General features: G+C 36.3%; 2 protein-coding genes across 2 annotated transcripts; both read left to right on the top strand.

The window, feature by feature from the left end:
- Positions 1 to 321: 321 nt before the first annotated feature.
- Positions 322 to 2,649, top strand: LOC100378195 (putative protein-lysine deacylase ABHD14B). The gene is made up of 3 exons (XM_002741830.3): positions 322 to 814; positions 1,508 to 1,734; positions 2,281 to 2,649. The coding sequence occupies exons 1-3, from the start codon at positions 352 to 354 to the stop codon at positions 2,464 to 2,466; spliced, it is 876 nt and encodes a 291-aa protein (XP_002741876.2). The 5' UTR covers positions 322 to 351; the 3' UTR covers positions 2,467 to 2,649.
- Positions 2,650 to 4,220: 1,571 nt separating this feature from the next.
- Positions 4,221 to 24,108, top strand: LOC100378046 (putative protein-lysine deacylase ABHD14B). Its single transcript, XM_002741829.4, has 4 exons — positions 4,221 to 4,435; positions 19,090 to 19,569; positions 22,075 to 22,301; positions 22,728 to 24,108. The coding sequence occupies exons 2-4, from the start codon at positions 19,104 to 19,106 to the stop codon at positions 22,911 to 22,913; spliced, it is 879 nt and encodes a 292-aa protein (XP_002741875.1). The 5' UTR covers positions 4,221 to 4,435; positions 19,090 to 19,103; the 3' UTR covers positions 22,914 to 24,108.
- The last annotated feature ends 3,161 nt before the right edge of the window (positions 24,109 to 27,269 follow it).

Genomic DNA, 27,269 nt, shown 5'->3' with positions numbered 1-27,269 from the left:
AATAATATATATCAAAATTATGCAGGAAGTGCCAATTTAAATATGTACGACGAACTTTAACGTGATCTAATGCAATAATCGTTATCATGCAAAATATGTTTTTCATATATACAGTATATAATATTTTTGTCATTTTTTGATGAATAATTAAATTTTCATGGATTTCCAAAAATATTTCTTCCTTACGAATGGTTGCATATGTCATATGGAGTTAGTAGAATGCCTCACTATTATTATTTAACAGTTAGAGTAAACACATGGTATGTACGTATCATACAGCTGTTTACCCGGATTTATGTGAGGTGTGGTGCTGTCAGCTTTCTGTCACTGCGTTCAGTTCGTGATATCCATATGCCGCGCCCACACGTTAGCACGATGGCTACGCTAACAAGAAATAATACCAGTCTCACTACGCTAGTGGGGTTATTTGGGGTCACTCTCGTGCTATACTTCACGTATAGCTACTTCGCGTCGTCGTCTTCATCGTCTATCAGGAAGTCTAATCTAGCGGACATCGAACGAATGGCTAGCGATTTCATCGCTAGGGACTTCTCTGTCGCGGAAATTCCATCTGAAATGTTGACCAACAAAGAGGACCCCGATATCATGGTCATCGCATCTGAAGTGAACATTGAGGGTGCCACGGGGAACCTGTTCTGTCGTGAGGCTTGGGATAAATCACGAGATGGGGCTTATGAAGGCAATGTTTTGTTGTTGCATGGCGCAGCCTTCTCCGCACAGACATGGTTAGACTTGGGAACACTGCACCAGCTGGCGAAGATTGGTTACAGGGCAGTAGCCATTGATTTACCAGGTCAGGAACAATTGAAATGCATGGGGATCACTGCAAGCTGAATAGGGATAAACGAAAGCAGAATTTCATTTCATCTGAGCTCCTACCATAATTTTAATTTTCACACATTTTTGTTTTTTGGACTTTTTTTCTTTCTTTCCTAATTTTGAAACAAGTTGGACATAATTTCCCATGTTGACTATAATTTTCGATAAAGAAATTACGTGTATTTATTTTAAGGTTGTGAATGAAGATAACAGTTGGCCTTGCCGTTCAATAGTTTGTTGATTTCTGCATGTGTGTATATGTGTGATACATAATAATAGTGCGACTTGCACCATACTGTGGTATAATACAAATTTACAACATCAACAATACACATAATGGGTCGTATGAATGACACGTCATCATTAGTACATCAATATTCTTACTAAAATATTCATAAATGTTTCGATATCATCGTCATCAGGAAGCAAACACTACACACTAATCATGCAATGACATAGTTAAAGTGTGACGGTAGGATTAAACTGGTTATCCAGAAAATAAATACATCATTTTACGATTTGACTTTTTCATCTCTAAATATCGCTATCTGCTGGTCAATGTCATCTCAGTGCTGTATCAATTCTGCTCAGATTCAGCTCTCAAATAAATATTTTATCCTATTATACTAAAAATAAAACTTTTCTTCTTGTGTTTTTTTCATTACAGGGTTTGGTATGTCGCATTCGTTGACGTACTCCGGCGATCCTGCCCAATTTCTACTGAACGTGATGAAAACACTAAATATCTTCCGACCTGTTATAATAAGCCCATCGGTTAGTGGCGAGTACTCATTGCCGCTTGTCTTGAAACATCCCGATGTTGTGCGTGGATATGTGCCTGTTGCTCCGGTAGGAACATCAAAGTTCACGGTGGACGAGTACAGACAGTGTCATGTAAGTAGAAGCATCACTTTAAATATATTACATTCTACTAGTTTGTGTGCTTTACTTGTAATTTTTGTATTACAAATATGGAAAAGTGTGTTTTCGTGTTCTGCAACAAAATGCGAATGAATAAATTCTTCAAGAGAGCGTAGTGATATCACGGTAAGACGGTAAGAGTGGAGGCCTCGAGATTGGCGACGAGAGAGTTGGGGCGAAGACTGAGTGGACGACAGGTCGGTTAAGTACGGCTCACCACTCTGTGTTTATGTACATTTGGGCCCTGAAACGTACAACTCTTGTGTTTGTTATATTATAAATGATGAAAACGACATGCAGTGACTTGTGTAAATAGCGATTCCCAGAAGGTACTCTCAAAGCCAAGCATTATTCTCCAAATTTAACCCAGACAGCATCAATCATTTCCCCCTGACAAAGATTCACCCAAACCCGGCAACAAATAGCCCGCAATCCGACGACACAGCCATAGATTTTGTGATGGGATATGATATACGTTAATATGCCAATGGAATAAAAATGTTCATAATTTGGTTTCAGGTACCAACACTCATCATATACGGCGATCAGGACGAAACACTTGGACCTGAATCAGTGACTAACTTAAAGAACCTTCCCATCAACCACATCGAAATAATGGAACACGCTAAACATCCCGCATACATAGACCAGCCTGAACGATGGCATAAACTACTTTACAGCTTTATGAGATCAATACCAAAATAATAATAATATATTGGTGGATATACTGCGCCATATTAGTCTATGGCAGGGGCGGTTTTCAAGACAAAAATCCAAAAAATATGTTTTTAATTAAAAAATGCTCGAGATTGAAACCTGGTATCAATTAGCACAAATTGAATTGTCGGTAGGTTTTATCATTAAATAAAGTTTCTGGCGACATTTCAACCGTTGGTTGCATATATTTTACTAGCCAAATTCCCCCCCCCCCGTCACTCTGGCATACAGTATTGTTATCACAGCCTATACACTGCTAGGAGTCACATGGCTGTTGATAATAATATAGTGAGTTGTTTTTAGTACATGAGATATTAGGGTTTAGTCATGAGAATAATTTATATGTGTATCTACTACTCTTGAATTGCCATTTTCCTGCACAATTGATGTAATACACACACTTTTATGATTCCTCCCACCCGATCCACGTAAATATTGACAAGTCGCTGTTTGAATATGATTTTCCGATCCCTAATCCACGGATTGATATTGGATTATTTTGGTACCTTAGATTAGGTTTCATTGACTGCATATGCACACATCTGGTATTTTCATAAGAAGCATAATCGTATATAAACACCAAATTAATAAACAGAATGGCAACACATCTAATTGTTACATTATATTGATCCTAAATGACAGAAATGATGTAAACTTACTTGCATACCCTACTTGCATTCTTTATTTAAACAAAGTTTATTGGAATCCCTTACAAATCCATTGTACAGCATCAAAATTGTAATGGTAGATCCAGTAGATCCAAAAACTACTCAAAATTAAAATTACGCTGTCTCTATACTTCCATAAATTTACCTACACAACAAGTCACGGCGTAATCGTAGTTTAAAGTTTCTTACACGTTTTCATGCCTGTATTTGTAGGTTGTGAAGCTAGTAAAGGATGGTGGTTTTATACGCACATACTTGACATGTATACATATATATGTGTATAATTCTCAAGTACACAGACTTTTTTGGGATATAAAGTCCGACCCAAGATAAACTGCGGAAAATGAATTTGTATCCAGAATACTCGGATTTCGCATACGCGGTGCCTTATCTGTCTGCAACCTCAGCCTTAACTGTCTGCCACCTCAAATAAAATACCCTATATATATATATATATATATATATATATATATATATATATATATATATATATATATATATATATATATATATATATATATATATACATTTCGAGAGCATATGTTAAAATACATTCAAAAAGTCTATTTTCACAGGTAAATGTCGTTCTGGGGTCGTTCCGTTTGCAAATTGAAAACAATATATAAAACACTATTAAAGGCCTTGGAGCACTTATTACACTACGCATGAATGCTCAACGCGTATGTAAAAGTTTCTCAATTTTTTTCTATTGTTCTCATAAAATGAGTATATTGAGAGGGCTATATTCAAAGCTGCAAACGATCAACTGATGAATATTCATAACATAGTTCGAAAGACAATAACCGACACCAAAGTAAATTTGAACCAGCTATTTTTAGTACTGTTAATTTTAGTCAGTGTATTTACTCAAAGCCAACACTATCACAAGGTCGATATACTAGTAAATGCCTCAGGCATTCCTAGAACTTGACTTGGGCTAGACACAGGAATAAACCATAAAGCTATAGGCAGATTTTAAAAATACATTAGAAATGCTGCCTGCCAATTGTCAAATAAACTGTAATGTATTTAAATAAATGTAGCGCCCTCGTGCGGACATTCTCCTTACGAAGCATCTGTGGCGGGGATGAATAATTATGTAGACAGTAAACAATGCCGAAAAACGGAGTTTTAACATGTGCTGCCACAAGTGGACACGTCAGTGACAAATATGATGTCAGAGGCAATGGATCGATGCCATTTATGACGTCCGAGTTGACACCGAATGAATTGAAGATACACACTCTGTGGGGTAGTTTTAGCATCTTATGTTGATTAGATATTTACAGGTAAGTAATGACTTTGAAATTGGCTTATGGTGACCAATCATGTACATTGTCGTCATCGTAGTACCGATTCTAAACGTCATCGTGTGACCGGTGGTACAGCTATGTTACCAAGGGAATTAATCACGATCCAATTTAGTCTGTTATTTTAATTACGCAATTTATATTTATACTACATCTTCAAGTTGTCCTATTGAATTAGATATTTTATAACAATTACCCGAGAATATTTTTTAAAATTTTCGCTTCTTTTTAGAATTGTGTTTTTTTTCTTCGTTATATAGCGAATGGGTATATGATGGGTATATTTTCTGATTTGAACTATGACCCGCGTACCCGCAAGCTGTGTCACATAATTAAAGCGGATAGCACGACAGCTTTTCACTCATGAATATGTTAATTGAGTTCGTCCACACTGACATGATGGATTGGACTCCAAGTTATTACAGCACATCTGTCATAACATGGTGTCTTTACTCTAAATATAAACGCAGGTCTCCAACTACAGAGCTGATATGTCTGGAGGATTTCATCACCTTCCATAGATAGAATATAATCTACTTTCAGTAAATGTTCAAACAACTTGAATGCACCATATGCCCAATATTTTACCAAATGAAATGAAATAAAATACAATATCATGTGATCTGAGTTCTTTAAATATTTATTGAAGTCAGACGCCCTGAATATATTTCATCATTAGTATTTCAACACAAACTGGGACGTGTACGCTGAGAACATTCGCGGAGTCTCACTTGGGTCTTGAAATATTCAATATATGTCATAGCAGGTCAAATTTCAGGACTATTCTGCATGTCCAAACACTGGCGATCGCTTCGGTTTTTATTTAATAGTGACGAAACACTTTTAAAAAATGGGCATGGATTCAAAAAGATTAGCTTCTCTTCCGCAGTAATTTGAAACAGGACAGAATCCTGGAGAATCGTCGTTTTTCCGCAATGTGCGTAAATACGTAGCATCTAATATTTCATATTAGTTCAAAATCTTTAACTACACTACATATAATACAAATCTGACTGAATGATATGCTGTGAACATATTGATAACAATCGTATAAATCGATGATAACATATATCTATAACATTAATTAATTAAATAATTAGTCCATTCCTCGAGCTCGAAATCTAGTAGAAAATTAATTGTACTTACTATGTATTGCAAAGTCGTTGAGCCAAAGCCAACATATTTACAAAGCCACAAATGCGTGGTTTTCTGGTTAGTTACATGTGAGGGTGGTTTTCTGATTGGTCACTTGTGAGGAGTTTGTGTCAAATAAAAAGAAACCTGTTAACAATATCGAGCTTGGATCATAACTGTTGATAGTATGTTACAATTCTTCGGTAACAAGGAATACGATAAATATAATTATCCAAATATGGAGAACCGTGAAAGAGGATAACATGCAATTAATAAATTATCGGTATTATTAGGGCTATCACTGTTTCTCAACATAAATCATTTTATTTTCAGCTTTTTATAATTTGGTTTTAGTTTACACCGTTCTTCATCAATTCCAAATGCATAGAATCTTCCAAACCCAGGGAGTGCACCAAAGTATCATGGGACACTATGTTTATGTTGTTTACAATGTTAACCTATCTTTTGTTATCCATTGTAATTTTAATCCAGAAAGTAAATTTGCTGTGGGATTAGGCTTAACTGGAGGTGCCCCTTTAACTATTTTTCGCGACAAACAGTGGATCAAAATTTAGGTTTCCATAGTAACTGATCTCACCATAACTGTGGTCGGTAACATATTGTGAAAAATGGGGACATAGGGTTGTCATAAAACTTATTTGTAAATATTTATTTTTTATAGAATTTTCTATAGAATTTGTTGCTAAATTGTCCATATTTACAGATTTTGTTCAAGTGACAATATTTGAAACTGAATACAAAAAATGTTAATGATTGGTGTTCAAGAATGGGTACATGTAATGACGCCGTAATTCAAAAGCCAAGCATTGTGACAAATTGTTGGCTACTACCAGTTTTAAATTTCCGATTCTTTCCAAATGTCGTTACAACACAGGACAGAAATGCGTGTTAGTTACATGCAACTTCAAGTCTTGAGTTGCACAAGTTTTTTGCTTCGTTATTTACTGGCACGTCCTATTTCTGTGAAAGTGTTTTATAATTTTATACCCTTCATAGAAATCCCTGTGCAAAATACGACAAACAATGCAAACAGCCTTAGAGTACGCAGTGTAAGACATTGTCATGCTGTTTTATCAACCGCTGTATTATGCGATAAACAGATAAACAGACTACGCGTCTCCATTTGTCTACTTACTATTCAATATAATAATGTCCCCACTTCAGCGTCACAATGTAATTTATTTTACTGTATAACGGGGGGGGGGTGTCTGCGAAATAGGCAAATGTATTTTTTCCTTGCTTGATAACTTCCTGATTCTAATGAATCCGTACAATTTCAATAACAACAAATATAGTTGCCAGCATCAATAATCGGCTTGCAGCTTACAAGTTGTTGAACTATGATTCTATGGATATGTTAATGATAATTGATATTACACCCATTTGTCAACAAAGGAAAAGTATTTTAATTCCAAATATTACTAAAAGTATATTTGCTATTGGTCTCTGGGAATTGGAGTACAATAAGGTTACATGATCAGCTAAATGTGTATTCAAATATATTTATCCATGTGCGCAATACCTAGTTAGTGATGAATGTGCATCTATAAAACGTCACTAGGAGTTAGATATGCACATAACTAATGAGATCACATTATCAGCTTTGTACACCATATCAAGTTAGCGATGAATGTACATCTATAAAATGTCTCTAGGAGTTAGATATGCACATAATTAATGAGATCACATTACCAGCTTTGTACACACTATCTTGTTAGTGGTGAGTGTACATCTATGAAATGTCACTGGCAGTTAGATATGCACATAATTAATGAGATCACATTACCAGCTTTGTACACACTATCTTGGTAGTGGTGAATGTACATCTATGAAATGTCACTGGCAGTTAGAAATGCACATAATTAATGAGATCACATTACCAGCTTTGTACACACTATCTTGTTAGTGGTGAATGTACATCTATGAAATGTCACTGGCAGTTAGATATGCACATAATTAATGAGATCACATTACCAGCTTTGTACACACTATCTTGTTAGTGGTGAATGTACATCTATGAAATGTCACTGGCAGTTAGATATGCACATAATTAATGAGATCACATTACCAGCTTTGTACACACTATCTTGTTAGTGGTGAATGTACATCTATGAAATGTCACTGGCAGTTAGATATGCACATAATTAATGAGATCACATTACCAGCTTTGTACACACTATCATTTTAGTGGTGAATGTACATCTATAAAATGTCTCTATGAGTTAGATATGCACATAATTAATGAGACCACATTACCAGCTTTGTACACACTATCTTGTTAGTGGTGAGTGTACATCAATGAAATGTCACTGGCAGTTAGATATGCACATAATTAATGAGATCACATTACCAGCTTTGTACACACTATCATTTTAGTGGTGAATGTACATCTATAAAATGTCTCTATGAGTTAGATATGCACATAATTAATGAGATCACATTACCAGCTTTGTACACACTATCATTTTAGTGGTGAATGTACATCTATAAAATGTCTCTATGAGTTAGATATGCACATAATTAATGAGATCACATTACCAGCTATGTACAGACTATCATGTTAGTGATGAATGTACATCTATAAAATGTCTCCAGGAGTTAGATATGCACATAATTAATGAGATCACATTACCAGCTTTGTGCACACTGTCATGTTAGCGATGAATGTACATCTATAAAATGTCACTAGGAGTTAGATATGCACATAACTAATGAGATCACATTACCAGCTTTGTACACACTGTCATGTTAGTGATGAATGTACATCTATAAAATGTCACTAGGAGTTAGATATGCACATAATTATTGAGATCACATTACCAGCTTTGTACACACTATCATGTTAGTGATGAATGTACATCTATAAAATGTCTCTAGGAGTTAGATATGCACATAATTAATGAGATCACATTACCAGCTTTGTACACACTGTCATGTTAGTGGTGAATGTACATCTATAAAATGTATCTAGGAGTTAGATATGCACATAATTAATGAGATCACATTACCAGCTTTGTATACACTGTCATGTTAGTGATGAATGTACATCTATAAAATGTCTCTAGGAGTTAGATATGCACATAATTAATGAGATCACATTACCAGCTTTGTACACACTATCTTGTTAGTGGTGAGTGTACATCTATGAAATGTCACTGGCAGTTAGATATGCACATAATTAATGAGATCACATTACCAGCTTTGTACACACTATCTTGGTAGTGGTGAATGTACATCTATGAAATGTCACTGGCAGTTAGAAATGCACATAATTAATGAGATCACATTACCAGCTTTGTACACACTATCTTGTTAGTGGTGAATGTACATCTATGAAATGTCACTGGCAGTTAGATATGCACATAATTAATGAGATCACATTACCAGCTTTGTACACACTATCTTGTTAGTGGTGAATGTACATCTATGAAATGTCACTGGCAGTTAGATATGCACATAATTAATGAGATCACATTACCAGCTTTGTACACACTATCTTGTTAGTGGTGAATGTACATCTATGAAATGTCACTGGCAGTTAGATATGCACATAATTAATGAGATCACATTACCAGCTTTGTACACACTATCATTTTAGTGGTGAATGTACATCTATAAAATGTCTCTATGAGTTAGATATGCACATAATTAATGAGACCACATTACCAGCTTTGTACACACTATCTTGTTAGTGGTGAGTGTACATCAATGAAATGTCACTGGCAGTTAGATATGCACATAATTAATGAGATCACATTACCAGCTTTGTACACACTATCATTTTAGTGGTGAATGTACATCTATAAAATGTCTCTATGAGTTAGATATGCACATAATTAATGAGATCACATTACCAGCTTTGTACACACTATCATTTTAGTGGTGAATGTACATCTATAAAATGTCTCTATGAGTTAGATATGCACATAATTAATGAGATCACATTACCAGCTATGTACAGACTATCATGTTAGTGATGAATGTACATCTATAAAATGTCTCCAGGAGTTAGATATGCACATAATTAATGAGATCACATTACCAGCTTTGTGCACACTGTCATGTTAGCGATGAATGTACATCTATAAAATGTCACTAGGAGTTAGATATGCACATAACTAATGAGATCACATTACCAGCTTTGTACACACTGTCATGTTAGTGATGAATGTACATCTATAAAATGTCACTAGGAGTTAGATATGCACATAATTATTGAGATCACATTACCAGCTTTGTACACACTATCATGTTAGTGATGAATGTACATCTATAAAATGTCTCTAGGAGTTAGATATGCACATAATTAATGAGATCACATTACCAGCTTTGTACACACTGTCATGTTAGTGGTGAATGTACATCTATAAAATGTATCTAGGAGTTAGATATGCACATAATTAATGAGATCACATTACCAGCTTTGTATACACTGTCATGTTAGTGATGAATGTACATCTATAAAATGTCACTAGGAGTTAGATATGCACATAATTAATGAGATCACATTACCAGCTTTGTACACACTATCATGTTAGTGATGAATGTACATCTATAAAATGTCTCTAGGAGTTAGATATGCACATAATTAATGAGATCACATTACCAGCTTTCTACACACTGTCATGTTAGTGGTGAATGTACATCTATAAAATGTATCTAGCAGTTAGATATGCACATAATTAATGCGATCACATTACCAGCTTTGTACACACTATCATGTTAGTGGTGAGTGTACATCTATGAAATGTCACTAGGAGTTAGATATGCACATAATTAATGAGATCACATTACCAGCTTTGTACACACTATCTTGTTAGTGGTGAATGTACATCTATAAAATGTCTCTAGGAGTTTGATATGCACATAATTAATGAGATCACATTACCAGCTTTGTACACACTATCATGTTAGTGATGAATGTACATCTATAAAATGTCTCCAGGAGTTAGATATGCACATAATTAATAAGATTACATTACCAGCTTTGTTCACACTATCATGTTAGTGGTGAATGTACATCTATAAAATGTCTCTAGGAGTTAGATATGCACATAATTAATGAGATCACATTACCAGCTTTGTACACACTGTCATGTTAGTGGAGAATGTGCATCTATAAAATGTCTCTATGAGTTAGATATGCACATAATTAATGAGATCACATTACCAGCTTTGTACACACTATCATGTTAGTGATGGATGTACATCTATAAAATGTCTCCAGGAGTTAGATATGCACATAATTACTGAGATCACATTACCAGCTTTGTTCACACTATCATGTTAGTGGTTAATGTACATCTATAAAATGTCTCCAGGAGTTAGATATGCACATAATTAATAAGATTACATTACCAGCTTTGTACACACTATCATGTTAGTGATGAATGTACATCTATAAAATGTCTCTAGGAGTTAGATATGCACATAATTAATGAGATCACATTACCAGCTTTGTACACACTGTCATGTTAGTGGTGAATGTACATCTATAAAATGTATCTAGGAGTTAGATATGCACATAATTAATGAGATCACATTACCAGCTTTGTATACACTGTCATGTTAGTGATGAATGTACATCTATAAAATGTCACTAGGAGTTAGATATGCACATAATTAATGAGATCACATTACCAGCTTTGTACACACTATCATGTTAGTGATGAATGTACATCTATAAAATGTCTCTAGGAGTTAGATATGCACATAATTAATGAGATCACATTACCAGCTTTGTACACACTGTCATGTTAGTGGTGAATGTACATCTATAAAATGTATCTAGCAGTTAGATATGCACATAATTAATGCGATCACATTACCAGCTTTGTACACACTATCATGTTAGTGGTGAGTGTACATCTATGAAATGTCACTAGGAGTTAGATATGCACATAATTAATGAGATCACATTACCAGCTTTGTACACACTATCTTGTTAGTGGTGAATGTACATCTATAAAATGTCTCTAGGAGTTTGATATGCACATAATTAATGAGATCACATTACCAGCTTTGTACACACTATCATGTTAGTGATGAATGTACATCTATAAAATGTCTCCAGGAGTTAGATATGCACATAATTAATAAGATTACATTACCAGCTTTGTTCACACTATCATGTTAGTGGTGAATGTACATCTATAAAATGTCTCTAGGAGTTAGATATGCACATAATTAATGAGATCACATTACCAGCTTTGTACACACTGTCATGTTAGTGGAGAATGTGCATCTATAAAATGTCTCTATGAGTTAGATATGCACATAATTAATGAGATCACATTACCAGCTTTGTACACACTATCATGTTAGTGATGGATGTACATCTATAAAATGTCTCCAGGAGTTAGATATGCACATAATTACTGAGATCACATTACCAGCTTTGTTCACACTATCATGTTAGTGGTTAATGTACATCTATAAAATGTCTCTAGGAGTTAGATATGCACATAATTAATGAGATCACATTACCAGCTTTGTACACACTGTCATGTTAGTGGAGAATGTGCATCTATAAAATGTCACTAGGAGTTAGATATGCACATAATTAATGAGATCACATTACCAGCTTTGTACACACTATCATGTTAGTGGTGAATGTACATCTATAAAATGTCTCTAGGAGTTAGTTATGCACATAATTAATGAGATCACATTACCAGCTTTGTACACCCTGTCATGTTAGTGATGAATGTACATCTATAAAATGTCTCCAGGAGTTAGATATGCACATAATTAATGAGATCACATTACCAGCTTTGTTCACACTATCATGTTAGTGGTGAATGTACATCTATAAAATGTCTCTAGGAGTTAGATATGCACATAATTAATGAGATCACATTACCAGCTTTGTACACACTATCATGTTAGTGATGAATGTACATCTATAAAATGTCTCTAGGAGTTAGATATGCACATAATTAATGAGATCACATTACTAGCTTTGTACACACTATCATGTTAGTGATGAATGTACATCTATAAAATGTCTCCAGGAGTTAAATATGCACATAATTAATGAGATCACATTACCAGCTTTGTACACACTATCATGTTAGTGGTGAATGTACATCTATAAAATGTCTCTAGGAGTTAGATATGCACATAATTAATGAGATCACATTACCAGCTTTGTACACACTATCATGTTAGTGGTGAATGTACATCTATAAAATGTCAATAGCAGTTAGATATGCACATAATTAATGAGATCACATTACCAGCTTTGTACACACTATCATGTTAGTGATGAATGTACATCTATAAAATGTTACTAGGAGTTAGATATGCACATAATTAATGAGATCACATTATCAGCTTTGTACACACTATCATGTTAGTGGTGAATGTACATCTATGAAATGTCTCTAGGAGTTAAATATGCACATAATTAATGAGATCACATTACCAGCTTTGTACACGCTATCTTGTTAGTGGTGAATGTACATCTATAAAATGTCAATAGCAGTTAGATATGCACATAATTAATGAGATCACATTACCAGCTTTGTACACACTATCTTGTTAGTGGTGAATGTACATCTATAAAATGTCACTAAGAGGTAGATATGCACATAATTAATGAGATCACATTACCAGCTTTGTACACACTATCATGTTAGTGGTGAATGTACATCTATAAAATGTCTCTAGGAGTTAGATATGCACATAATTAATGAGATCACATTACCAGCTTTGTACACACTATCATGTTAGTGGTGAATGTACATCTATAAAATGTCACTAGGAGTTAGATATGCACATAATTAATGAGATCACATTACCAGCTTTGTACACACTATCGTGTTAGTGGTGAATGTACATCTATGAAATGTCTCTAGGAGTTAAATATGCACATAATTAATGAGATCACATTGCCAGCTTTGTACACGCTATCTTGTTAGTGGTGAATGTACATCTATAAAATGTCAATAGCAGTTAGATATGCACATAATTAATGAGATCACATTACCAGCTTTGTACACACTATCATGTTAGTGGTGAGTGTACATCTATGAAATGTCACTGGCAGTTAGATATGCACATAATTAATGAGATCACATTACCAGCTTTGTACACACTATCTTGGTAGTGGTGAATGTACATCTATGAAATGTCACTGGCAGTTAGAAATGCACATAATTAATGAGATCACATTACCAGCTTTGTACACACTATCTTGTTAGTGGTGAATGTACATCTATGAAATGTCACTGGCAGTTAGATATGCACATAATTAATGAGATCACATTACCAGCTTTGTACACACTATCATTTTAGTGGTGAATGTACATCTATAAAATGTCTCTATGAGTTAGATATGCACATAATTAATGAGATCACATTACCAGCTTTGTACACACTATCTTGGTAGTGGTGAATGTACATCTATGAAATGTCACTGGCAGTTAGAAATGCACATAATTAATGAGATCACATTACCAGCTTTGTACACACTATCTTGTTAGTGGTGAGTGTACATCTATGAAATGTCACTGGCAGTTAGATATGCACATAATTAATGAGATCACATTACCAGCTTTGTACACACTATCTTGGTAGTGGTGAATGTACATCTATGAAATGTCACTGGCAGTTAGAAATTCACATAATTAATGAGATCACATTACCAGCTTTGTACACACTATCATGTTAGTGATGAATGTACATCTATAAAATGTCACTAGGAGTTAGATATGCACATAATTAATGAGATCACATTAGCAGCTTTGTACATACTATCATGTTAGTGGTGAATATACATCTATGAAATGTCTCTAGGAGTTAAATATGCACATAATTAATGAGATCACATTACCAGCTTTGTACACGCTATCTTGTTAGTGGTGAATGTACATCTATAAAATGTCAATAGCAGTTAGATATGCACATAATTAATGAGATCACATTACCAGCTTTGTACACACTATCATGTTAGTGGTGAATGTACATCTATAAAATGTCACTAGGAGTTAGATATGCACATAATTAATGAGATCACATTACCAGCTTTGTACACACTATCGTGTTAGTGGTGAATGTACATCTATGAAATGTCTCTAGGAGTTAAATATGCACATAATTAATGAGATCACATTACCAGCTTTGTACACGCTATCTTGTTAGTGGTGAATGTACATCTATAAAATGTCAATAGCAGTTAGATATGCACATAATTAATGAGATCACATTACCAGCTTTGTACACACTATCATGTTAGTGGTGAATGTACATCTATAAAATGTCTCTAGGAGTTAGATATGCACATAATTAATGAGATCACATTACCAGCTTTGTACACACTATCATGTTAGTGGTGAATGTACATCTATAAAATGTCTCTAGGAGTTAGATATGCACATAATTAATGAGATCACATTACCAGCTTTGTACACACTATCATGTTAGTGGTGAATGTACATCTATAAAATGTCTCTAGGAGTTAGATATGCACATAATTAATGAGATCACATTACCAGCTATGTACAGACTATCATGTTAGTGATGAATGTACATCTATAAAATGTCTCCAGGAGTTAGATATGCACATAATTAATGAGATCACATTACCAGCTTTGTACACACTATCATTTTAGTGGTTAATGTACATCTATAAAATGTCACTAAGAGTTAGATATGCACATAATTAATGAGATCACATTACCAGCTTTGTACACACTATCTTGTTAGTGGTGAATGTACTTCTATAACATGTCTCTAGAAGTTAGATATGTACATAATTAATGAGATCACATTACCAGCTTTGTACACACTATCATGTTAGTGGTGAATGTTAGATATGCACATCATTATTGGCCCGTTTGTCAAATTTGCTTAATTCATGAGCACAAGATCCAATTAGTAGTAGTCCTGGTAACACCTGAGCGGAGACAAACAACTACTCGACATAGTTACCAATGATGGTTACAGTGAGTGTAAATTAATAATATTATGATTGTTTACCCAATAAACATTGCGTGATGTTTACATTAGTGCAAATGTTTGCTTTTTCATTTTAAAACTATAGCCATGTGTCAGCCCGGCACGAACTGGGAATGTTTGGGCTGTAGTTCGGTATAAACTTACAGCTTTTGTTTCGAAGAAAAAAACATCATGTGACCCCCTCTCCCCGCCGTGAGTCCCTGATTAGCGTGTTACGTTATGTGCTGTGTGTGCACATATAATATGCCCTTGTTTCATGACCTGCATTTCTGAGGTTGCATTTGGTTTGCATTGTTTCTGCATGTAACTACTGTGCTAGCTGTAAGTATCGTGGTCACCAATAACCGTTAAGTTCGAACGCTAGTATTTTTATCGGGGAAGTAATCATAATATTATTACTTTACACTCACTCACTCACTGAAACCACCAACTGTGACTATCTCAAGTAGTCGTTCTGCTCCGCACATGTGTTATTGGTAGTTAATGTGCATATTCGCACAGACTTCACAATTAAACAACTAAAATACTCCAGGGGTATATTAACACTAATTCTTGAAATTTGTTATATACGAGTACATGGAAAATAATATCATGACATAGGACCTTGTATTTGTGTGAATGAATACAGCTATATAATAAACATGAGATACTATTCATTTATTATTACATGGTAACAAATAGAATTCTAGTACTCACCAATGAACAAACTCCGTCAACATCAGAATCTACAAACAAATTTACAATTACGAAAAAACAATGAGAACAGACATAGTCATCAGTAAAAAAGACATTTTCAAACCTGATTATTGTAGGCGTAGATTATGGAACAATTCACACAAATGATAATAATTTTAACAATAACGAGGATGACCTGCAAGTTACGATTTCTACAAGCCTAATTATGAAACAACTTCATTACAGTTATATATTTTCATTGTTTATCGACCTACAGTATGAGAGCAGGGGGGGGGGCGTTGTGTAACATGACATTGCCTGTCCAAATTACTCCAACATAAGCAGTCTAATACATTCCTATACGCAGTTAATACTTGCCATACGTGCGTGGTATTATCGTGGACTCATCACATGACCTGCTGAATAATTGGCAGTCGGGGAACACGTCACAATATATGCGTTCTTCGGACGTCGTTTACCTTGATACAGAGCATGATTTAGGAGAAAATGGAGTAAAACACCCTATAGACGTTCAACTGTACGGATGGTAGATTCGTGTCCATTTTTGGTTTTATTTCATTTTAATAATGTCATCCAATGGAATGAAATTACGGCAAACATTAGGTAAGATACAATTGTGTCGTTTTATATCGCCTCTTCGTGGAGGGGTGGTTGTTTTTGTTGGTTGGTATACTAAAAGATGTCCAGGCATTCCCGTTAATTTGTGCGACGCACACACACCGGCAAGAGCAGCGCATAGACTATCCATAACATGTTCTTGCCGGTTCTGGCCAACTCGAGGACCAGCCGTAATACCGGGTGTAACTCAATCAGATACTGAAACGCCATTCGGTGGACGATCGTAGAATCTTTACAGAGCAATGTCACATCGTTATAAATACAGGGGCCTTGTATAAATTGTAAACATGTAATTATTATACAAGTCATCGTCTCAGGGCTGCAAAAGGGTACAGCATAATTTACATACTGAACAATTACGTGCGCCATCAGCCTGTTACCATAATAGTTAGTGTGAACAGTTTTTCAATAATAAAAGTGGTTTGATTTATACACATTTTGTAACAAATGGCGGTAGTAATTTGTGTATGTCGTCTGCAAATCCCAGAAATTAACTCATGTCTAATGAAAATAGTGTAATCACATACATTTCAGCAATAAATATAAAAGTATTAGATTTAATTAGATTCACTAATTTATTTTCACAAATATAGTTTTATTACACAGAAATTTGCTCAATATTATTGAATGGGTCAACGGGTCACATTAAAAACCATTACAGTGTCTGTTTGTCTTCGCAGCCACGAACAATGGCCCATCACAGCTGTGACTGCTTATGGAAGGAATTATGAGTGACAGTCGGGAACGTCATAATGACAATATTATTCATTAAATATGCACGCTCGATCTTTTACAGTGTATTGTCGATTGTTTATATAGATTTTTTACGACATCTTGTAGAGGAATTGGGTTGAGAAATAAAATTATACATGTATTCTAAACGTTTTTATTAATTTGTTTTATTTCCGATATTGATTTCAATTTTTGTTCTAATAACAGCCTACATTTATGTAAAATCTCGTTAACTTTACGTAATATCATAAAATCTGTCTTGTCATATTTGGATTGACTGTACTGTGTGTCAACTACTCTGATCAGCTGAATGCAACTTCGAAAAGTAACAGCTACGAAAGGGGTTGTGTGCTTGGTACATGCAAGTCAGTATTGTAGCGTTCATTGACAGGTTTATAGAGGGCGCACTCAGTATGGTAAATATAATAACCTAATAACGTGACTAAACCGTGAAGTCGTTTTTATTCAGAAATTCAACTACTGCTCGAAGCACAATATAATTTAACTCGCGATTTGTTTTCATAATAAACACTGCATACATTCAGCAATTATATGAATATTATTATAAATAATGTTTCATGGAACTGTATGAACTATATGTAGATAAATTAAGTTGTCGTCAATATTTGTAATTATAAAAACATACGCTTTCACCATATTGCATCTTTAATCATTTGATGTGAATAACGCACATCCCAAACTGAGTACTAGTATTACACTGTGATTGTCTGTTACTAATCAAAGTGAAGTGCGTCCAGACAGTATCCAGACAGTATTCAGGAAACTGTTTACCAGGAATCGTTAAACACGGACTTTTCAGTTTTATGAATGACGTCATCGACGTTGGTTTGCAATTCGTATATGCAAATGAGTCAACATACATTGATTTTAAGATTGCTACTATGTTTATCTGAAAAGTCAATATGAACGGACATTTAGATATATATATATATATATATATATATATAGGGACTGATCGTTTAATCTAAGAGTTATTTGTTATAAATAATGGCAATTTGGTCATGGTCAGCATCAGAATTCCACACATAGTGCCGCCTGTCGTCTTTGGTTTCCATAGTAAAATGAGGTACAACCACATGTCTGATAAGCTGAACATTCATTTCCAGAGACTGTTGTGTAATATCTCAGACTAGTAGTACAAGTCTGAGTGATATTAACTCCGTCAAGCTCTCGCATCAACGCCTAGAAAATAGCATACACGTGCAAATCGACGATACGAGTTTTGTCTACATTCCAAACATTCCTGAATTGAGGGGCCCCGGGACCAATGTTTTCAATCAATCATACATTTTCGGTCAAAATCAACAATAAAAAATAGAGAATTTCTATAATGAAAAATGATTAGTGGCACGAATAGATGTGCTTTACTTTCAAAATAAATGCCAGTCTTTAAACGTTGGCATTGTATCACGTATATCACTAATACGTTTAATTGTATACGTTTGTTGCAGGTACTCGTTCCACGATGCAGCCAATCAGGATAAACCTTAGAGGAACGGGGATATGTGTCGGGATCGCCTTTGTGTTTTTATTTCTCTTTATCAAGCTCATATTTTCACATAGTTACAGTTCAAACTCTTCGCTCCAGTCTAATTCCAGTTTGCTTGTATATGAACAATTCCAATCCAACTTTACACGGACTGAGCGCCCTCTACACTGGAGTGAGCGTGAGATAGAAGAAATTCCACAGGATCTTAAAGTGGGGAATGACTACTCCACCATAGGGATTCGAGAATCATCGCTACTCGTAGAGGGCGCCAGTGAACCGATTTATCTTCGTGAGTCTCTCGACGAGAGCAAGGCGGAGAGCATAGAGGGCAGTGTGTTGCTACTTCATGGTTCCGAGTACTCTTCTCATACATGGCTGGAGTTGGGAACGCTGCACCAACTTGCGAAATTAGGATATAGAGCGGTAGCTATTGATTTACCAGGTAGGAATATTTTTTCTAATGATGATCATGTTTTTGTTTTTTTTCAAGCCAAACCACACCATAATCCCCCAAGAAAAAGCTCCACAAATGTTAGGAGAATGCAATTTACAGTTGTTTTTTTTATCACTTTTCATTCTCTAGATATTCAACATTTCATCGGTATTATGTAGTCAGACATCTAGATTCTCAAGCAAAGGATTATGGGTAAAGTATGACATCATAGAGTCTGTTGTCAGAAATTGAGAAAATGATTTCATACTTTACCCATAATCCTTTGCTGAAGAATCAAGATGGCGGTCTACATAAATTGATGAAAAATTGAATATCTAGAGAATGAGAAGTGATATAAAAAAATGTAAAATGCATGTTCTTACATTTGCCGAGCTCTTTCATCGAGGAGTATTATGTTGTTAGCCTTGACTTTCCCTTTAACATCATATTTGACCACGATTGATTGGCATTTCATCCCATTATTATGTTATGCTCGGAATCAGATGACTAATGGGTTCGAATTTCAAGTTCATCAGCATCATACTACGCCACCCTCACGTTTCCCATTTTAGATCTGTATCCCACTGAAAAGGGTAGTTATTGATTTTTTTGCTGAAAATGATTACTCGTATCCAAGTAAATTTGGGATATTTCTCGTGTTGTAGCCACGCCCACCTATCCTGAAACGGTCGACTGTTACCGGATTTCCGACTCTCGCCGAAAGTGCGCCACCAAATGCCAAAATGTGAGAGGAAGTCATACCCCTGAGCCGTAATAACACTGGTCATTCAGTATACTTTTTAACGATATACATTTTTTAGTCGGCGTTTTTTTTCTTTCTTTTTTTGTCTATTTTCTTTTTTTTTGAGAGAGAGAGTTTTTAGATGTTGTGTTGTGGGCAGTTGCAGTGAAACGTATAGTCATAGTGTAAGTATTCACACGTTTCTAATCGATTCGAAGGTGCGACATCAGTGGACGAAAGCCACTTAACCTCAGATTCATTTTTTAGAAAAACTGTCCTCGTCCATGAAAAAAACAACTAGGTTTAAAGAGAAACGCCGACAACATAAACCTGGCGCAACACTTGTGAAAGAAATAGATTCCATGATCACCGAGGCGGATTTCAGAAGAGAGAGAGACCGTGACGTCCGGCAAGTGTTTCAAATGAGTTGACTTTTTTGCGATCCTGATTATCGTTTTATAGAGACCATTTAGTCCCTGTTAAGTAAAAGGTAGCAATAATTTTGACTGTAACACGAAAACGAAGCGTCGGACAAACAGGAAATTACACAGCCCTTACACACGGCTAATTGTTTTCATTTTCGAAGGCTAAAAGTTTCTGAATTGTTTGGTGATTTGTGTTGAATGTCGAATTCACACCTCTGTTCTTTTTTTACATCCATGCTTGCAGCTTGATCTGCGTACTAATTTCTGAAATAAGAATCCGGGCTTGGTCAATGTGTTTCCACCAATAAAGTTTTAATATGATGTTATAATTATGACAATCACGCCATGGATCACGCTAACTCGAATCCACTCTGAATTTATCTGTATGTGTGTCGATCTCGATTATTTTTGTTATCCAATTAAACGCCGCTTTTAACGCACTTGCCCTCGTCGTGACCCGAGGCGTTCACCTATTTCAACAAAATTTCAATTTATTTCCACGCGGCTGTCATTTATTTAGTAACTGTGATTTGTCGTTTTTTTAAATTATTTTATAGTGATCACCATGGTCTAATGTTTAGAATGTCAATTTATGTTCTCTTTTATTTTAATTTTGAAAGTTTTACTCAGACGATGGATGAAATAAAACAGTGTAGTGACGTGCCTAGTAACCTGCTAAATAACGAGATAATTCCGACGTCAAATTCTATTTTGTCCAGCGACAGTGTACAAACGTGCGCCGCTGACGATCACCGTAACCAGCTACACCAGAACGAACATATTTCGCATCTAACTCAAGCCCATGCAACAAAAATTGATACTATGTGTTCATTATGGTCCATTCCTCCTCGATGAACAAGTACATAAGTGCAGAAGAAATTTGCCTTATTTACGCGTATCGGCAATGCAAGCTGCCATGCGACTTCCCCTTCTGACGTCACAAGGGGAATTTCTGTATGCAAATATGAAGCTAATGAGGAGCCTCGTTTTAAAATACACAAAAATAAAGTTGCCGTAGATTGAGTTTAAAACACATTTTTTCACTTAAAAAAATAATTCTTGATTAGAAACATAAAAAAATAATAATATTTATGTATCAATGGATAATTTTCGGCGTGAAAATAGCAGCCATTTCACAGGCACTTTAATCTCGTGAGATCATGTTAGTTTCGTTCAAACCTGTCACGCAAATGATTAACCGTTTTCCTCGAAATCCAGAAGTCTTTGTTCAACATATGCATCAGCCGCACCCTTCATGTTCAAACCTTATTATCAAGTGACCCACGGGATAGCATTTTCCATAAATATACCGATTTATTTGTTAAATGCCTCTGTTTACTTGTATAGGTTATGTAAATTCCAAAAACGCCGCGCTACAGGGAGATCCATCGACGTTCCTGGCAAACTTGATAGAAAGGTTAAACCTTGGGCGGCCTGTTATCATCAGCCCTTCAATGAGCGGCGACTACGCATTGCCTTTGGTGATGAAAAGACCTGATTTGGTACGAGGATTTGTCCCGGTGGCGCCAACTAGCACGTCAAACTTTACCGACGAACAGTATGCTGAAAATAAAGTATGTATGTTGTAGAATATGGTGACGTGAATATACGTAATCGGAATGGAATTACAGCACCAGGGGCGGATACAGGATTGGGGGGGGGGGAACTTTAAAATCGCCAGACTAAGTTAATGATTTTGTTTACATTATACAAAAACAAATTGAATAAATTTTCCAACGGGGGGGGGGGCATTCGCTAAATATGCAATGTTTCATTAAGCAACACGTGACAGCATGGTTACTAAATGTAAACGTGATGACACTCGCATTGCGTGCTTCCTAGCACAACGGATGACCTTTGACCACAACGTCTTTATTTAATCTCTTGTTAGCTGTTGCACGCACGAATATAAATCACAAAACTGGTAATATTACAATTTCGGTCATCGGAAATCCTCTAATTTCGTTGTTATTAACTACACACTAACCTTTTATTTGCAGACTCCTACAATGATAGTGTATGGTGAACTTGACACACAACTTGGCGACACTTCGTACGAACATTTGAAACATATGCCGGACATTCAGTTGCACAAGATACACAAGGCTAACCATGCAGCCTACATAGATTTCACAGACAGATTTCACCAGTTACTATATAATTTTTTGAAAAACGTGCCGAAGTAGTGCTGTCGATCGATATCTACCCACCAAGATGTTCTTCATCATTGAATTCAGTTTCGTGAATGTTGCTGCGCCTTCGCCGACGGCTTCTCAGTTGAAGTCCGTCGATGAGGGCGCTGTGACAAAATATACTAGTATCACATTTTCAAAGCATCCCAGACAAAGAATTATACTAATTTTAGTACCACAGTACACATTCTGCATACGACTCGCCATAAGTCGAAAACAAACTCTAGTTGCTAAAATTGAAACACTAACATAAATTGCTCTTCGAAATAAAGTACCTTCTTTAAATTCTGCACCAAACTGTTCTTGAAATTACAGGCATATCCTTGAGATTGATGCTATTATGCATTCACCACTTTAGTGGTAGCTTAGAGACCGTTTATAATGTAAATTTCTTAAATGAATGGCTATAAAGCACTGTGATGACCATTATACCGTTTACATCACACGCGCGTGCACACACCGAGAAGAGGGGAGCCAACCCGGAGTAGACTGAATTGCATGCACATGCAAGAAGTATCTTCACATTTGAGGAAGACAATTATTTATTTGGTTATGCGAACAGGGATAATTTTGTACTTTTATCGTAATTATAAAAATATTGACCACACTAAATTCAGATATTAAATTATTTTCTTTACACAAGCAAACCCTCAGCTATAGGGGGCGCTAGTTTCCGAAATTCCATGTATAGCCTCGGTATAAGTCTAATATCGAATAGGATGCAGCACTGTGCGACGCGACAACCATCGCTCTTCAGCAGCTATAAAACCCTAAATTGTACGTTATGTAAACAAAACTCCAAATATGGTAGTATTTTTGTGAGTACTATAAGCAACATAATTTGGATAAATTTGGTTTGAGTTGATAAATGGATATAATAAAGTGCATTCAATTATCCTACAGTTTTGTTTTAAACTAAGAGCAGATATAATGGTGATTGTTATTTTTTTAGCTGTTTGTCGAATATAGTAGCATTGTATTTTTTTCGATGTCAAATAATACAGCTGTAATTTGAAAATCAACAGTATTAAGATTTTTTTAAGACATGTAAAAACAACTAAGATATCTTAGACTTTATCGATAGAGATTATTTTCTGTAAAGTCAATAAGGTGAATGAAAATAGCGATTCAAACTGTAGGCAGTAAGGTACAATAAATTGATCGTTAATTGATGATATCACATGGTAAAGTGAAATGTATTCATTGACTGGGTATTTATGTATACAATAATGTATCCAAAACAGCGCTATATTGAATTGGATAAAGGTTTAATGGAAATGTGTGCGAGGTGTAGCCGAACATATTGCATCTAGGCCCTTCCCCTAATCTAATACAACACCATGGGGAATCACTATTGATGTAAGAAATCATGATCACAACCATCAGAATTGAACGACTTGTGTTAAAGCGGGAGGGTCGTCACTTGCGCACGCACGGGAATTGAGTCCCAAACGACGATAACAACACACGCTAAAAACGCAAAGGTTCATGGTTAGACGCTTGTTTGTAAACAATGACATGCTATCGCCATCTGACGCATGCGCAGGTGACGACCTCACCGCTTTAAATCTTGGGGTAGATTGTTAAAATGAAATTACCTGCAAATTGAGATTTACGTGATCACGTCATAATGTTAAGCAACGTTATAAAACCTCTAATTGTGATGGTAATTTATAATATATTATAACGTACTAGTGGAGTGTAAGTGTTAAGAGTGTTGACATCACCTGGTGTTGATACAGACCAATTCAATGAATGTTTTCAAAGTACACACCTGTTTATACTATGATTTTATTAGATCTCTGTAAACACGAGCGGCGTAGACTACAAATATTGTTCACAAGAAACTTGCATAGTAGTAAGTCAGTTTTTAACATGATATGGACTCAAAGTATTTTAAATCTAGAGACATCACATGTAGACAGTGTCAATACAATACAATACACATCACATCGAAGGCAATCTGTCTGATAATGCCCTATGAGATGTGTTGCAAGTGGCTACATTGAAAAAAAAATTCATTCACAGATGAAAATACAATTGTTTCTGTGTTTTTTCTGGAAGAGAGCAGTTTTCATCCAGCAGCGTTTGTCACACTCACTAGGAAAATAGTTTCTTTGGTCTAAACAGTGTTTGTCTACTAGCAAACGTTTTTGTCTTTTCCCCATTTACTAGTACGCGAACAATTTTTCTGAACGAGTTTGTTTTACCACTATTTCAAAATTGTCCTTTTTTTAGCAGCAACACCCTGGTTTCTAACGACGGAACTGCAGAAAAAGCACCAAAACTTATAACTTCAATGGAGTACTTCTGCTTGGTCACTGTTAGTTTTGTCACATCTTAAAAGACCGTCTTTTGTATATCTTTCATATTTATGTATATTAAGCTATGCTCGAAGCAATGCAATTGATTACTGAATCTTTCACTTAAATTGTTTTGTTTTCTTCAAAAGTGCACAACACTCACGTGAAGGAAATGTATGTTTAATAATGGTACATGCACGCTTACCTGATTGCATGATTTGTCTCAGGTCTTGTTACTGGATCAGAAAAATGTTTCTTAAAATGAGAAGTTTCACATAATAACAGCTTTTGTCTCATTAACCACTAAACTTAGAGTTTGCAACAATGAAACTATCCAAATTGGGAGAATTATCAGTTTTTTGGACAATCAAGCAACTTTTGAACTTTTGGTACTGGAAAGGGATTGCAACAATAATAATCAGTCATAATAAAAGAATGTATGTATACAACTAAAGTTGATCAGATCTGCAACAGGCCTGTGCCATGTATGGTGCACATCTGACCAACAGGTCAGGCACATGAATATGGATTCAGGTCTGCAGCTTAATGCTCTGTCAGGCCTGTAACAGGTCTGCTCCATCAGACATACAGCATGCCAATTCTGTCAGGTCTGTAACAGGTCTGCTCCATCAGACATGCAGCATGCCAATTCTCTCAGGCCTGTAACAGGTCTGCTCCATCAGATCTGCAGCATGCCAATTCTGTCAGGCCTGTAACAGGTCTGCTCCATCAGACATGCAGCATGCCAATTCTGTCAGGCCTATAACAGGTCTGCTCCATCAGACCTGCAGCATGCCAATTCTGTCAGGCCTATAACAGGTCTGCTCCATCAGACCTGCAGCATGCCAATTCTGTCAGGCCTGTAACAGGTCTGCTCCATCAGACCTGCAGCATGCCAATTCTGTCAGGCCTGTAACAGGTCTGCTCCATCAGACATGCAGCATGCCAATTCTCTCAGGCCTGTAACAGGTCTGCTCCATCAGATCTGCAGCATGCCAATTCTGTCAGGCCTATAACAGGTCTGCTCCATCAGACCTGCAGCATGCCAATTCTGTCAGGCCTGTAACAGGTCTGCTCCATCAGACCTGCAGCATGCCAATTCTGTCAGGCCTATAACAGGTCTGCTCCATCAGACCTGCAGCATGCCAATTCTGTCAGGCCTATAACAGGTCTGCTCCATCAGACCTGCAGCATGCCAATTCTGTCAGGCCTATAACAGGTCTGCTCCATCAGACATGCAGCATGCCAATTCTGTCAGGCCTGTAACAGGTCTGCTCCATCAGACATGCAGCATGCCAATTCTCTCAGGCCTGTAACAGGTCTGCTCCATCAGATCTGCAGCATGCCAATTCTGTCAGGCCTATAACAGGTCTGCTCCATCAGACCTGCAGCATGCCAATTCTGTCAGGCCTGTAACAGGTCTGCTCCATCAGACCTGCAGCATGCCAATTCTGTCAGGCCTGTAACAGGTCTGCTCCATCAGACATGCAGCATGCCAATTCTCTCAGGCCTGTAACAGGTCTGCTCCATCAGATTTGCAGCATGCCAATTCTCTCAGGCCTATAACAGGTCTGCTCCATCAGACCTGCAGCATGCCAATTCTGTCAGGCCTGTAACAGGTCTGCTCCATCAGACCTGCAGCATGCCAATTCTGTCAGGCCTATAACAGGTCTGCTCCATCAGACCTGCAGCATGCCAATTCTGTCAGGCCTATAACAGGTCTGCTCCATCAGACCTGCAGCATGCCAATTCTGTCAGGCCTATAACAGGTCTGCTCCATCAGACCTGCAGCATGCCAATTCTGTCAGGCCTATAACAGGTCTGCTCCATCAGACCTGCAGCATGCCAATTCTGTCAGGCCTATAACAGGTCTGCTCCATCAGATCTGCAGCATTCCAATTCTGTCAGGCCTGTAACAGGTCTGCTCCATCAGACATGCAGCATGCCAATTCTGTCAGGCCTATAACAGGTCTGCTCCATCAGACATGCAGCATGCCAATTCTGTCAGGCCTATAACAGGTCTGCTCCATCAGACATGCAGCATGCC

Source organism: Saccoglossus kowalevskii, chromosome 3 (genome assembly GCF_978046115.1).
Source record: "Saccoglossus kowalevskii chromosome 3, keSacKowa6.1, whole genome shotgun sequence".
NCBI classification, from domain to species: domain Eukaryota; kingdom Metazoa; phylum Hemichordata; class Enteropneusta; family Harrimaniidae; genus Saccoglossus; species Saccoglossus kowalevskii.
This window is presented reverse-complemented; position numbering and strand designations above follow the sequence as displayed.

Excerpts from the sequence above, each read along its gene's own strand:
- LOC100378195 (XM_002741830.3), top strand. The coding sequence starts at position 352 with ATGCCGCGCCCACACGTTAGCACGATGGCTACGCTAACAAGAAATAAT. Across the intron at positions 815-1,507 it reads AGTAGCCATTGATTTACCAG|GGTTTGGTATGTCGCATTCG; the intron begins GTCAGGAACAAT and ends TTTTCATTACAG. Across the intron at positions 1,735-2,280 it reads ACGAGTACAGACAGTGTCAT|GTACCAACACTCATCATATA; the intron begins GTAAGTAGAAGC and ends ATTTGGTTTCAG.
- LOC100378046 (XM_002741829.4), top strand. The coding sequence starts at position 19,104 with ATGCAGCCAATCAGGATAAACCTTAGAGGAACGGGGATATGTGTCGGG. Across the intron at positions 19,570-22,074 it reads GGTAGCTATTGATTTACCAG|GTTATGTAAATTCCAAAAAC; the intron begins GTAGGAATATTT and ends TTACTTGTATAG. Across the intron at positions 22,302-22,727 it reads AACAGTATGCTGAAAATAAA|ACTCCTACAATGATAGTGTA; the intron begins GTATGTATGTTG and ends TTTTATTTGCAG.